Here is an 11,880-nt window from a genome sequence, read left to right on the forward strand (position 1 = left end):
GCTCAGCTATTTCCCACTCCTTTCTTTCTCTTTAGCAAAATCTAGAATAACACCTCATGTGACTTATAAAGGTGAAAGAAAATTTGGTTCCTTTTCTTTGAGTTACTTTCTGTCACTAGGTCATTGATGTGAATTTAAGCCATTAATGCCTGTGTGCAAGAAATATCTCGCTCTTTACGACCTTGAAACCCACTTAATTCGGACTGAATCTAATAATTATTATTTGCAGGAGATGGCCCGGTGGGGGCGAGGGGGTGGGGGCAGGGAGCAGGGAAGGAAAGCCGTTTAGGGAGGAAAAGAAGCCCCAAATAGGGCCGGGCGCGGAGGCTCACGCCTGTAATCCTAGCACTCTGGGAGGCCGAGGCGGGTGGATTGTTTGAGCTCAGGAGTTCGAGACCAGCCTGAGCAACAGCGAGACCCTATCTCTACTAAAAATAGAAAGAAATTATCTGGCCAACTAAAATATATATATAGAAAAAATTAGCCGGGCGTGGTGGCACATGCCTGTAGTCCCAGCTACTCGGGAGGCTGAGGCAGGAGGATCGCTTAAGCCCAGGAGTTTGAGGTTGCTGTGAGCTAGGCTGACGCCACGGCACTCACTCTAGCCCGGGCAACAAAGCGAGACTCTGTCTCAAAAAAAAAAAAAAGAAGAAGCCCCAAATATGTCAGCAAACCAGCCACAATGAGACAGTGTCATGATCATTCTGGAGAGGTCAATTGGTTTGCTGTTAGCCAGGTCTCCGCAGCTCCTGGCGTCCTCAAGCCCCAGTGCCATCTCCGTAAGATGATCAATCGTCATTGTACTTCCTGCACCTGGGGTGTCGCACTGGCCACAAGTGTGGCGCGGCATTTTCCAAACAGCTCTCAGAAGGGCACCTGTCAATCAAAGCAGAGGCACTCAGGACCCCAGGAACTTTGTACCCTAAGGAGAGGACCCAACGGCGTGTCCTGGCCAGGGGCAGCAGACGTGGGTGCAGGGACAAGAGCAGGAGGGGAAATGGGCACTTCTGCTCCGAGTCCTGTCCCCGTGCCCCAGCGACAGCACACCGGTGTGGCCGCCTGGGCTCCCTTGTTGACTTAGGACACCTCCCTGTCATGTCCCGGGGAGAAAGATGAAGACTAAAAGGATGTCGAGGCTTAACTCTGCCACCCTCTCCTGTCCTTCCATCCTCCAAAGAGAGGATGTCACTTCGGTAGCCTCAAATGAATTTCACAACTATAAAATAAATAAAATTTCTGAGTTTCCTATGGGTGACCATAAGTCCATTGGCTCCCCCCACACCCTCTCGGCTCTGTCTGTGGGAGACCCTGCTAACCTGGTGCTCCCCACCACCCAGGGCTCAGAGCTGTGCACCCCCAGACACCCCTTTCTTGGCCAATGGTCAAGTCTCCTGGTGCATTAGCCCCACAGGTGAGCATGAGGTCTCTGGCCACTCTCCCTCCTCCTTATCCTGCCCCGTCACACCCCCCCCCACCTTCCCTTCCGCAGGCTAACGCTGCAGCCCAGGCTCCCGCCGGGAGGGTGGAGAAGCTTGTACAGCAGCCCAGGCAGGAGCAGGGATCCTTGGGCTCCAGACCAGGGTGGGAGGCAGCATCCTTCCCTCCCGGCACTCACCTTGCCACCGGGGAGAGCCGATGTCACCATCTTCCTCCCAGCTGTGGTACAGCCTGAACACACGCTGGCAACAGGCTTTCCTCCCTGGACATGGGGCCCTGTCCCACCTCGAGAGACAGTCACTTCCCAGCACCGGTGGGTCTCCCACTCCAGCTCACCGTCCTACTTTTTTCCTTTCAGCATGTGGCATGAACGTACACCACAGGTGCCAGACGAAGGTGGCCAACCTTTGTGGCATAAACCAGAAGCTAATGGCTGAGGCGCTGGCCATGATCGAGAGCACCCAACAGGTAGGGAGCGCGTTCCCGCCTTCTCAGCTCAAGGAGGACGCCCGAGTCCTTTTGCTCTCTGCCCCGTAGCAGCCCGACAGGAAGCACAGAATGCATTTCCCAGCACCGGCCTGGACGCTGACTTTCATCTTCACGCCCATGCCCTGCCACACACTCTGAGATATGCATTTATTTAATAATTTGTCTTGTGTGGATCTTTACAAGGTCTTAAGTTCTTTGTGGAGTGATCAGGGTGGAAATAAATTCATTAAAATTATTGAGGATTCATTGCCAGCTTTATAGGGATTTATTAGTGTTATATAACAGTGGGGGCGGGGGGGGGGGGGAGACACTTATTTGCTAGAATCATCTCTCAAGTCTCCCCAGAACACTGAGTCCAGGGCAGCTTTTGCCTTGCCATGTATTATTTAGGCATTGGTTGAATTTCCATATCCAAGAACAAACCCTCTTTAAGACTTGGCATTGCCTACGTGAGCTGTTTTTCCATTCATTGACTGTCTGCTGTTATCTGCAATGTGGGTAGCCAGGGAGAATCCAGTCGGCCCCCAGAAAAGTGTGAAGGAGGTGAGTGTGTTCTACTGATCCATAAGATACAACCGATGGACTTTCCCGAAATACGGGATTCTCAAGAATGTTGAGGGAAAGAGGAGCTTCAGTGATCCTGTGCATTTAGGAAACTTAGATGGCTTTTGTCCCCACGGACAGCAGGCTGAGCTGTCCCTTCATGGTGGGCAGGTGGGTGGTCTGACTCTCTGTTTGTCACCCAGGCTCGCTGCTTAAGAGACACTGAACAGATCTTCAGAGAAGGTCCTGTTGAAATTGGTCTCCCATGCTCCATCAAAAGTGAAGCAAGGCCGCCATGCTTACCCACACCTGGAAAGAGAGGTAGCTGTCCTGGCCCGTGGTTGAATCGATGTCAGCAATGAATCTTGATTAACCTTAACCTGGGTCCTCTGGATTTAAGTTCTCAATTTACCCTATTTGATGCCCCATTAGGTACCTTTGTAAGGGGGTGGGAGGTGGGGCTTAGAAATGGGATATGTCTGGAGGACGCAACCACACACATTTCCTTAGAATTGTTTTTAAAGCCCACAGTATTCCCAAGTGGGGTCTCCCATCCAAGCATGACCACGACCCTGTTAGAATTTTAGAATGTTGCTTCCCGTCAGTGTTAAACTCTTTCATAGAAATAAATCTATCTTAAAGATGGTGGGAATGCTACAGGGGACACTCTCGTTCTGCACTTTTATGACTTTTTAAAGAAATTTAAGGGTAGAAAAGAGGAGAAGAGCGGGGCTCGAAGCCCCTGGTGTTCATGGCATCAGGGAAGTTCGTCCGGCCCATGGTTTGAAGGTAGCTCATGGGAAGGCAGACCACAAGAGTCTGGGACCTGGATGGCTTCAGCATGCATTATGAAATGCGTGTCTCCCTTGGGCTGCAGGGAGAATATGAAGGAAAAACGTAGGGATTAAAAAAAATAAAAGTGATGTTATAAACCAGGGGAGATTCCACAAAGATGTTTTTCTACATCTCTGGGCTTAACAATTGAAATGGAAGGTTCTGGTTAGATTTAGGAAGGGTTGGGTCTCCAGGCAGTGAAGTAGACCGTGTTTCGGAGAGGATCACCGCAGGCAGCGTCTTGACTTGAGTTCTGTGACGAATGGCGCAGTTCGGATCTTTAACAATCCGCTAGATTTCATTTCCTCTTCCCTCACGTGGCAATTCACAGAAACTGATGCCCCTGTACCTGCGAGCCATGCACACAACTGAAAACCGTGTTTTCTCAAATTCGGTTCAAACCCCGTGGTTTGACATTATTAAATGTGCTCGTGCATTTTGCATGTATGGTCTGATTGGAATGCGTTTCTTTAAGCTGAACTATTTCCCAGACTGTGGATAAAAAGACGTGGTCCACACCCCAGACGCCAGGCTCACAGACAGGTGGAGAGGTGTTAAAGCTGCCTGAACCCCAAGCCCTGAACCCCCGCCCCCCAGGATGGGAAGTGGGAGAGAAAGCGTGTGCTGTGCGTAACTAGAATGATGCTCCAGGACTCCGTGTTCCTGTTTAACCACCAGCTTGCCATTTCCAGAGCCTCAGGGAATCTCCTGGGAGTCGCCGTCAGACGAGGTGGATAAAACGTGCCTTCATCCGGAACCTGAACCGCACGTAGAAAGACCATCTCTCCATCTGAAACTAAAAATCGAGGATTTTATCTTGCACAAAATGTTGGGGAAAGGAAGTTTTGGCAAGGTATGCTGTGGTCCTACAGAACACTGCAGACCAGGTTCCAGGAACTAGACAGCAAAGCCCCTCATCCGGGGAACTCACCTCGTGGGGCCAGAACCACGCGGGGGTGTGTGGACACAGGTTTCCCGGGAGATCTCTGGATAAACAGGGCCCCAGGGGCTCCAGGGAAATAGCTGCCTCGGATTCCTGGGAATCTTTGTCCCCAAAGCCACTGTGCTTTGCAAGTGTGTGCCCCACACACTTGAGAGTTTCATGTCTTCGGGCACCAAGGTAACAGGAAGGTCCCTTGGCCACTTCCTCTGTCACACGGGTTTGTTTATTCTGTTGTTTTGTTTTGTTTTGTTTTTTCTCTTTTGCTTCGTTCTGGAGGCTGAAGTGTTGTTTCACTTTGTTATGTGACTTTTTTCTCTCTCTATGAAATGCCTTCAGGCTCGTGTTAGTTTGCTTGGGCTGCTATAACAATACAGCACAGCCCGGGTGGCTTGAGCAGCAAAAATGCATTTTCTCACAGTTCTGGAGGCTGAAAGTCCGAGACCAGGGTTTCTCCCAAGACCTTTGTCCTTGGCTTGTGGGTGGCTGTCTTCCCTCTCCCTGGTCACATCATCTTCTCTCTGTGCACGTCTGTCTGAACTTTCTCTTAACGACACCCACCTTAATGACCTCATTGAACCTTAATTAACCTTAATTCCCTTAATTACCTCTTTAAAGGGAACACGTTATAATTGCACATAGAGACCTCCTTAATTACCTCTTTCAAGGTGATTAAGGTAATTACCATATTTGGTCACATTCAGAGGTGCTGGGATACCTCAGCCCAAACACGATTCAGCCCCTAACGACAAGGCTATAGTTTAAGAAACCTGGACACGATTTTGTGGAGGAAGCCCCTCCTCTCAATTCCTCCCACCATGCACGTGGGAAGTCATCTCTGTCACTCACGGGGACAGGTGGAGAAGGAGGAGGAGGAGGAAAGTGGGGATGGGAGGGGGAGGAAAAAGACATAATTTAAGAAATTGTAATCAACTACCAGCGACGGCAAAAAATTTTCAAGCTAGTGATTGTAAGGAGGGACAATTTTCAATGCAGGCTGTTAGGTCATTTCTTATATCAAGGATCTCTAACGTATTAATGGGGCTCCTCGCTGTTTTATATTCTATAATTTTAACCAGAGACTACTCTTCCGTGAGCACAGCATCCAAAGCCAGCATGATGCTGGGCACCTGCTCACCAGACAGGAAAAACTTAACCTGTTTGTTTAATAATAAACAAACTAAAATGCAACTGAGCCTCCGCCGCAGCTGAATAACATTGTGTTCCAGTTGGGGTTTGGACCTAAACACCAATGCGTTGCCTTGCAGCAAAGTCCACTCTGCCCTGCAGACTGTGGCTGATAACCACGGATTCTCCTAGCTCTAGCTGGTTTCCACAAGAATATGCATCACAGCGGGCCCACTGGGTATTAATCTGAGTGTAACAGGCAGTTTTACAGCCAGTCTTCATTATAATTTAGCATCAATTAATGTGCAATTATAACCTGTTACCAAAAATTGCAAGCACATTATATAGACAGAAATTGTCTTTTCGGCTTCTTAGTTTATGGCTGGTTTCAGGATATTTTACTGAAAGAGGTAATTATCAAAAGAGTACTTTTAATTGTTAACAAAATGTTTCTCTTTCTTTGTTCCCTTTCAGATTTCTATATTTGAACAAGGTTAATAAGAAAGACATTATGTCAACCCTACAAGGCTTAGTAAATGTCCCAAGGGACAGCCGGAAGCTCCAGGCTTCCTGGCTCCGTGCCCAAAGGGGTCTGCTCCTTTCCATGGGGACCCTGGGTCCCCACACTCGGAGAGGAGGGGAGGGGAGGGCACCAGGGACAGACAGAGGACTGCCCTTTCTCACAACACCGAGAATAGTTTAGAACTCACCTTTCTTTTCTCTTTTGGCTCTGTTAGGAAAGCATCATTCTTTACCGAAATGCTGGTCTCTGTTCTCTCACTCTCAATCTACTTTTAAGCCCAGGAGAACAAATTGTGTGTTTTCTGAAGACGTGAACATCCTTCATTTGCCTGAATTCTTACCTAACCTCCTTCCCCTCTGCCAAGGCAGCCAGCACAAAGCCATGGCTCTGCATCGATGTATTTTAAACCTGGACACTCGTATTCTTGGTACTGGTTTAGTACCATTGACTTCAGCATTTCCTGAAAGTCAATTAAAAAAAAAACAAACAAATATTCTTAACAACTGTCATTGAGAAAGCATTTTATAGACCCCTTTCTCATCTGATTTTCACAATCGTTCTGTGAGTTAGAGAATGCAGGCATCGTTAATCCCTTGTAAAGGTTAGGAAAATGGAGCCCAGAGAGGGTGATCGGTTTGCCCACATCTGCACAGCAGGCAGATGTGTGTGAGATAAAACCAGAGCTGGAGTTTTCTGTATCCAAATGCCACATCCTTACAATGGCCGATAGTGTGCCGTGTGCTGCTGCATCGCTTGCAAAATCGGAAGTTGCTGAAACTCTCCATCAGGTGCCATCTGGTGTCCTTTGATGTAAGATTTATGGAAGCAAGCGGAAAAAGTAAACTTTGGTGCTAAGACTTTTTTTCCTGAGTAACTCCATGAATTGTAGCCAGTTAAGTTACTCTTTGAACCCAATTTTCTTATTATTAATATCTGTCTTGCAGAGTGTGATGGGCTGAGAATTAAATTAGATAATAAAACAAAGTAGCACATGAGAAGTCCATAGCAGAGTGCCCCGGGCCATATGGTAGGCCCTAAAAATGTTATTAGTTTCCATGACATCAGATAAAATGGTGTTCATTTTCTAAGTACGCAGGGAGAACGATATCCCTCAAGTGTTCTTTTGCCTTGAAAAACTGGGTAGAAATTAAAGCTGAGTTTTATGTGCATTTACAGTAATGTTTCAAATACAAACAACTTCTACCCACTACTCTTCTTCCTTCAGTTTGCACTTTGTCTCTCTGAATTATTATACACACTTACTCAGGTTCCCGGGCGGGCAGGGCACACTTTTAAAACCCATCCAATTGCATGATAATTTCATGGAACCCTTGGAAAGGTACAAGCTAGTAGGAATCCGTTATGTCATATCCTAAGCCACTGACGAGTTCCACTTTGTCTCGGGAATATCCTGTCCAGGATAGAGGGGGGTGGAGGAGGAATCTTTCTTTCCCAACCAGCACAGCTCTCTCTCAGGACTTTGTCTCTTTTTTAACGAGTGGGAATCCAACTTCCAGAATAAAGTCAACTTCTTCCCATGCCTTCTAGGTCTTCCTAGCAGAGTTCAAAAAAACCAATCAATTTTTTGCAATAAAAGCCCTGAAGAAAGATGTGGTCCTGATGGATGACGATGTTGAGTGCACGATGGTGGAGAAGAGGGTCCTCTCGTTGGCCTGGGAGCATCCGTTCCTGACGCACATGTTCTGCACGTTCCAGACCAAGGTACGGCTTCTGCCCGGACAACGCTCCTCCCCCTAACCCGTCCCAGTGTGGAGCCTACGGAGGCCCCCTCGTCGGGAGACGCGAGGTGGTCTCCATATTTATCTTCTTACCTTCCAGTGCACCTTGCATCTCTCCAAATATGTGTCATCTCTTCTAACACCAAGGAAGTATTACTCAGAGTGTTTTAATGCAGTCGGTTGGAAAAGATCTTTACATCTGGGTCTGCTTGTCTGTTTTCTTGTTTTTTAGAATTTGGTTTAACTTAGCATAAAGACCAGGCTTCTAAATGGGAGAAAAAATGTCACACCTGTTGGTTTATCCACCATGCGTGTATTTGAAGAGACCAAAGTTGAAAAATAGATCAAAATGCATGTGCACGGTTCTTCTCTTATTTAAGGCTTGCAGAAAAAGCAGCCCTTAGCGTGGGCTTCATCGGGAGCGAGCCCCTGGGCAGTGAGGTGGAGGGCGGATGGTTGGCTTCCCGCTCAGTGCTGGGCCCCTTCCTCTTCGCCAGCCTTGCCAGGAGGCTTCACCACTCTGGTGGGAGGACTCCGGTCCTGGTCTCCTTTTTCCTTAAAAAAAAAAAAAAATTATTTTTTCCCCCCTGATTCAGTAGTTATTCAGGTTCACTGTAGAAAATGCTTATAAGCTCAAAGAAGAAAATCACTTACAATCACACTGCTTGGAGATACTCATCATTAATACTTTGAAGTTTCTCCTTCTAGATTGTTCTCCCAATGGGCTTTTAAAAATAAAAATAGCAACCCATGTTCTGCAACTTGTGTTTTTTTATACTCTATTGTATATAGACACTCAAATCTATGGCTATTCCATATGATTTATCTGATTAGAACATTTCTGACTTTCTGCTCTGACTTAAACAGCACTGAGGTGAGCATCCCCGAGGTCAGTCTCCATACAGGCACGCGATGACTCCTCTCCCCTCACTGGTCCACCCCCCTCCCCACGCTCCCCACCGTCCACAGCCCCGAATAAAAAGCAGATCCATGTGGGATCATGTGACGAAGGTCCACAGAGCACAGAGGGTGGGGTTTTCCTTTTTCTGTTTCAAGCCGTGACGGCCACAGTGTGAGTCACAGAGGCCCCTGAGGTCCCTTGAGCCATGGAAAGAATTGAAGCAGCCCAGGGACCAGCCAGGAAAGTGGGTGACAAGCAGGGTGTCCGTCACCACCCCTGCAGCTCCCAGCAGATCCTCAGCAAACATTTAATGAACAAATAAATAAATAAATGAATGCACTTGCCTAAAATACCGAGAAAGCAGCCCCTGAAGAGGTGTTTGTTGAGCACGCACTGCATCGGAGGCTCTGTGGAGGGGACAGAAATACGGAATACAGTTCCTGACCTGGAGAATTCCACACTCTAATGAAAGAGTCAAGACTGACACTTCTGACAGTGTCATATGGAACTAGAAGGCAGACTTGTAGTGCCAGAAATGAGAGAAACTAGAAATTAGAATTTTAATAGGCAAAAAGGACCTTGGGCATTAGAGGTGTGAGGCTGCAGGAGAGGGGGCGGGAAGGAGTGACGAGGTCACAACAGGTGTTTAAGAGAAAGCAGAGGCCTGGGGCAGTGGCTCACGCCTGTAATCCTAGCACTCTGGGAGGCCAAGGCAGGAGGATCACTTGAGGTCAGGAGTTCAAGACCAGCCTGAGCAAGAGCGAGAGCCCCGTCTCTACTAAAAATAGAAAAAATTAGCCAGGCGTGGTGGTGCATGCCTGTGGTCCCAGCCACTCAGGAGGCTGAGGCAGGAGGATCGCTTGAGCCCAGGGATTTGAAGTTGCTGTGAGCTAGGCTGATGCCACGACATTCTAGCCCAGGTGACAGAGCAAGACTCTGTCTCAAAAAAAAAAAAAAAAAAACAGAAAAAGAGAAAGTAGGCTCATTCCTACAGCAGGGAGCAGGATGGAACTTCTGTCATGAGGGCCAGAGAGATTTTCTACTAGAAACTTCCTCCTGGAGACGGTACCTATCCTTTGGTCTGGGATGGTGAAGTTATGTCACCTGCAGACAAAGTGACAGCCACCCTCTCCCAGGCTGTTGTCTGGATTCTCTAAGCACCCTGGGGGCTCCTTGTAACCTCACTCTTCCTTTTGCACTATTGGGAGGTTTGTAGCAAACTGCTAAACACACTTCCGGCCAGGCTTCTGGGGCACTTAGCAGCCGAGTTTCACTTGGCACCTTCCCCACCCCGTCCTCCGCTACTTTTTAAGTATTTGCATCTATGACTGTTTTCCTGTCTTGTGGGGAAGGCTGTTATGACTCCCCCTTTGCAGGAAGGAGGTCTATCCCCTTCCCTTGCCTGTCCATCACAGTTTTAGGCCGTGTCTGTTTCCTCCCCTCCTGCGGGACGTGTTTCCACGCAGCCGCGATGCTGTACCGAGCCCTGAGGAGCAAACGCGCACATGGCATTCGCATGGGAGGAAGGAGACATTAGTGTTCCTGTTTTACCCACGAGAAAACCAAGGCTCTTTATAAAGATGAACTCACCTAAGATTGCTCAGCTGGTAACTGGGAGCAACGTGCAATCTTCCCGTTTGTCTGTGTGCAGATGCTGGCCTCCCTAGATCCGTACTGTGTGAGTACCTTAGTGACTCGCCACCTCTGTAACAGCTAAACTTTCACCTACAGGGAAGAACAAACACTGAAAAACATAATTTCCCCTCTTTGCGATTATGCTAGAGCAAAACAAAGATCAATAATTCAAGTATCTAAAGTTTCTCTGATTCAGCTCTGATAAAACTATGGAAAAATAAGAGGGTTTAGTTCCAAAATTAGTTTGGAAAGGAAAGATGCATCTAACACTGTGAGAATACTACCTTGTCGGGCTTGTTAGTTATTATTTTAAGGAAATAATTTTTCCTTAGAAACTAAATGTGAACTGAGGTCTACTTTCATTGGGTCTCCTTTGAATTCTGAAAGGCCTATCTGAATTCAAGTCTAAAACTGTCATTGAAGAGGTATTAACCATTTCACAACTGAAAAAAGCATTAGATCTCATGAGAACCTCTCTGGGTCCTTCCTGGGTTGGATTTGAAAGTTGACAGCTGTGGTTTTGTGAGGGTCTGAGCCGCCGCTCCCCAACCTGGGGTCGGGAGCCCAAGTGCCATCGTTCATGGACTGACGGACACGCTGCCCTTGACTTCCACACTCCCGGCCAGAACCAGTTGAACGTTCTTGGTCAATATTACTTTGAAATTTCTCTTTTATGAAACAGAAAATGGAGTTTCACTTTCTATTTATAGAACACACAGAGTTTCACTTCCGGTGATGGCTGGAGGGTGTGAGCTGACACCTTTGAACAAGTCGCCTAACATTTTCTTGTGACATTGGTTCTCCTTTTTTTGCTTCCCAAAAGATAATGTAAAAAAATAAATAAATAAATAAGACTTGCAGAGAAGTTTGAATCTTTTGTGGAGAAAGTACTATATTAACTGCAAGATATCACTATTATTACTTGAAGCAAAAGAAAAATGACTTCAACTTGCTCGTTTTTAAAAAGTATGTCATCCTGGTAGTTCCATGGCTTGAAGGCAAAATCCATCTAAGACTGCCGAAAAGTTTCTGATTTCAAGCATTTTATTCGGAAACTGCCTCCCCTGAAGCTCTCAAAAAAAAAAAAAAAATTGCTTCAATCCATGAACCTTTCAGCTGAGTTAGGAGCCCTGTAAATTATCACAATTGTAGCAAGGAAAAGAAAAACCACCTAAACCACATCCTCAAAAAGACTTGTCCCTGCATGAAGACGAGAATTAACTTTTTATGTCATTCCCCTTTTGTGGTGACAGATAAGTCTCTTTTAAAGCGCTCTGGCAGCGTTCTGATCCTAAGGGTGCTCACGATTGCGATTTTGGAAATTGGGCTCACTCACATGTACTTCAGATGCTCTTTTCTGTGCGGCAGGGCTGTGATTTGGCAGATGTCAGATTAACCGTAAATTGACAACAATCAGTGGATTCACAGTCAATGTATGGCAAATGGAAGTCACACTCGCCACGTTTGCTTAAGGTTTTTCCGTGCAAAGACACAAGACAGAATGGGCAATTCACGAACACATTTTCAGGAATTCTTTGACCATAAGAAAAAGATGCCTGGTGTGTCTGAAATCCATACCTGCTTTTTAAAATCACAAGTACGTTCTCACCTTTATGTGACTCGAGCATTTCTTCAGGGCTCACGGGCCTGCACTGCCAGTCCATTCCTTTGTCAGCTGTTCTTTTCACAAAGCCCCAGAATTGTCACCAGC

The 11,880-nt window shown here is 47.0% G+C and overlaps 1 protein-coding gene across 5 annotated transcripts in view; it reads left to right on the plus strand.

The window, feature by feature from the left end:
* PRKCQ (protein kinase C theta) overlaps positions 1 to 11,880 on the plus strand; it is a 90,121-nt gene that overhangs the window by 56,485 nt on the left and 21,756 nt on the right. For all 5 annotated transcript variants that reach the window (XM_045536261.1, XM_045536246.1, XM_045536256.1 and 2 more), the window contains 4 exons: positions 1,796 to 1,905; positions 2,673 to 2,790; positions 3,996 to 4,156; positions 7,443 to 7,616. In XM_045536261.1, coding sequence (XP_045392217.1) covers positions 1,796 to 1,905; positions 2,673 to 2,790; positions 3,996 to 4,156; positions 7,443 to 7,616 — 563 coding nt within the window. The remainder of the gene's footprint in view (positions 1 to 1,795; positions 1,906 to 2,672; positions 2,791 to 3,995; positions 4,157 to 7,442; positions 7,617 to 11,880) is intronic.

This window comes from Lemur catta, chromosome 1 (genome assembly GCF_020740605.2).
Source record: "Lemur catta isolate mLemCat1 chromosome 1, mLemCat1.pri, whole genome shotgun sequence".
NCBI lineage: Eukaryota > Metazoa > Chordata > Mammalia > Primates > Lemuridae > Lemur > Lemur catta.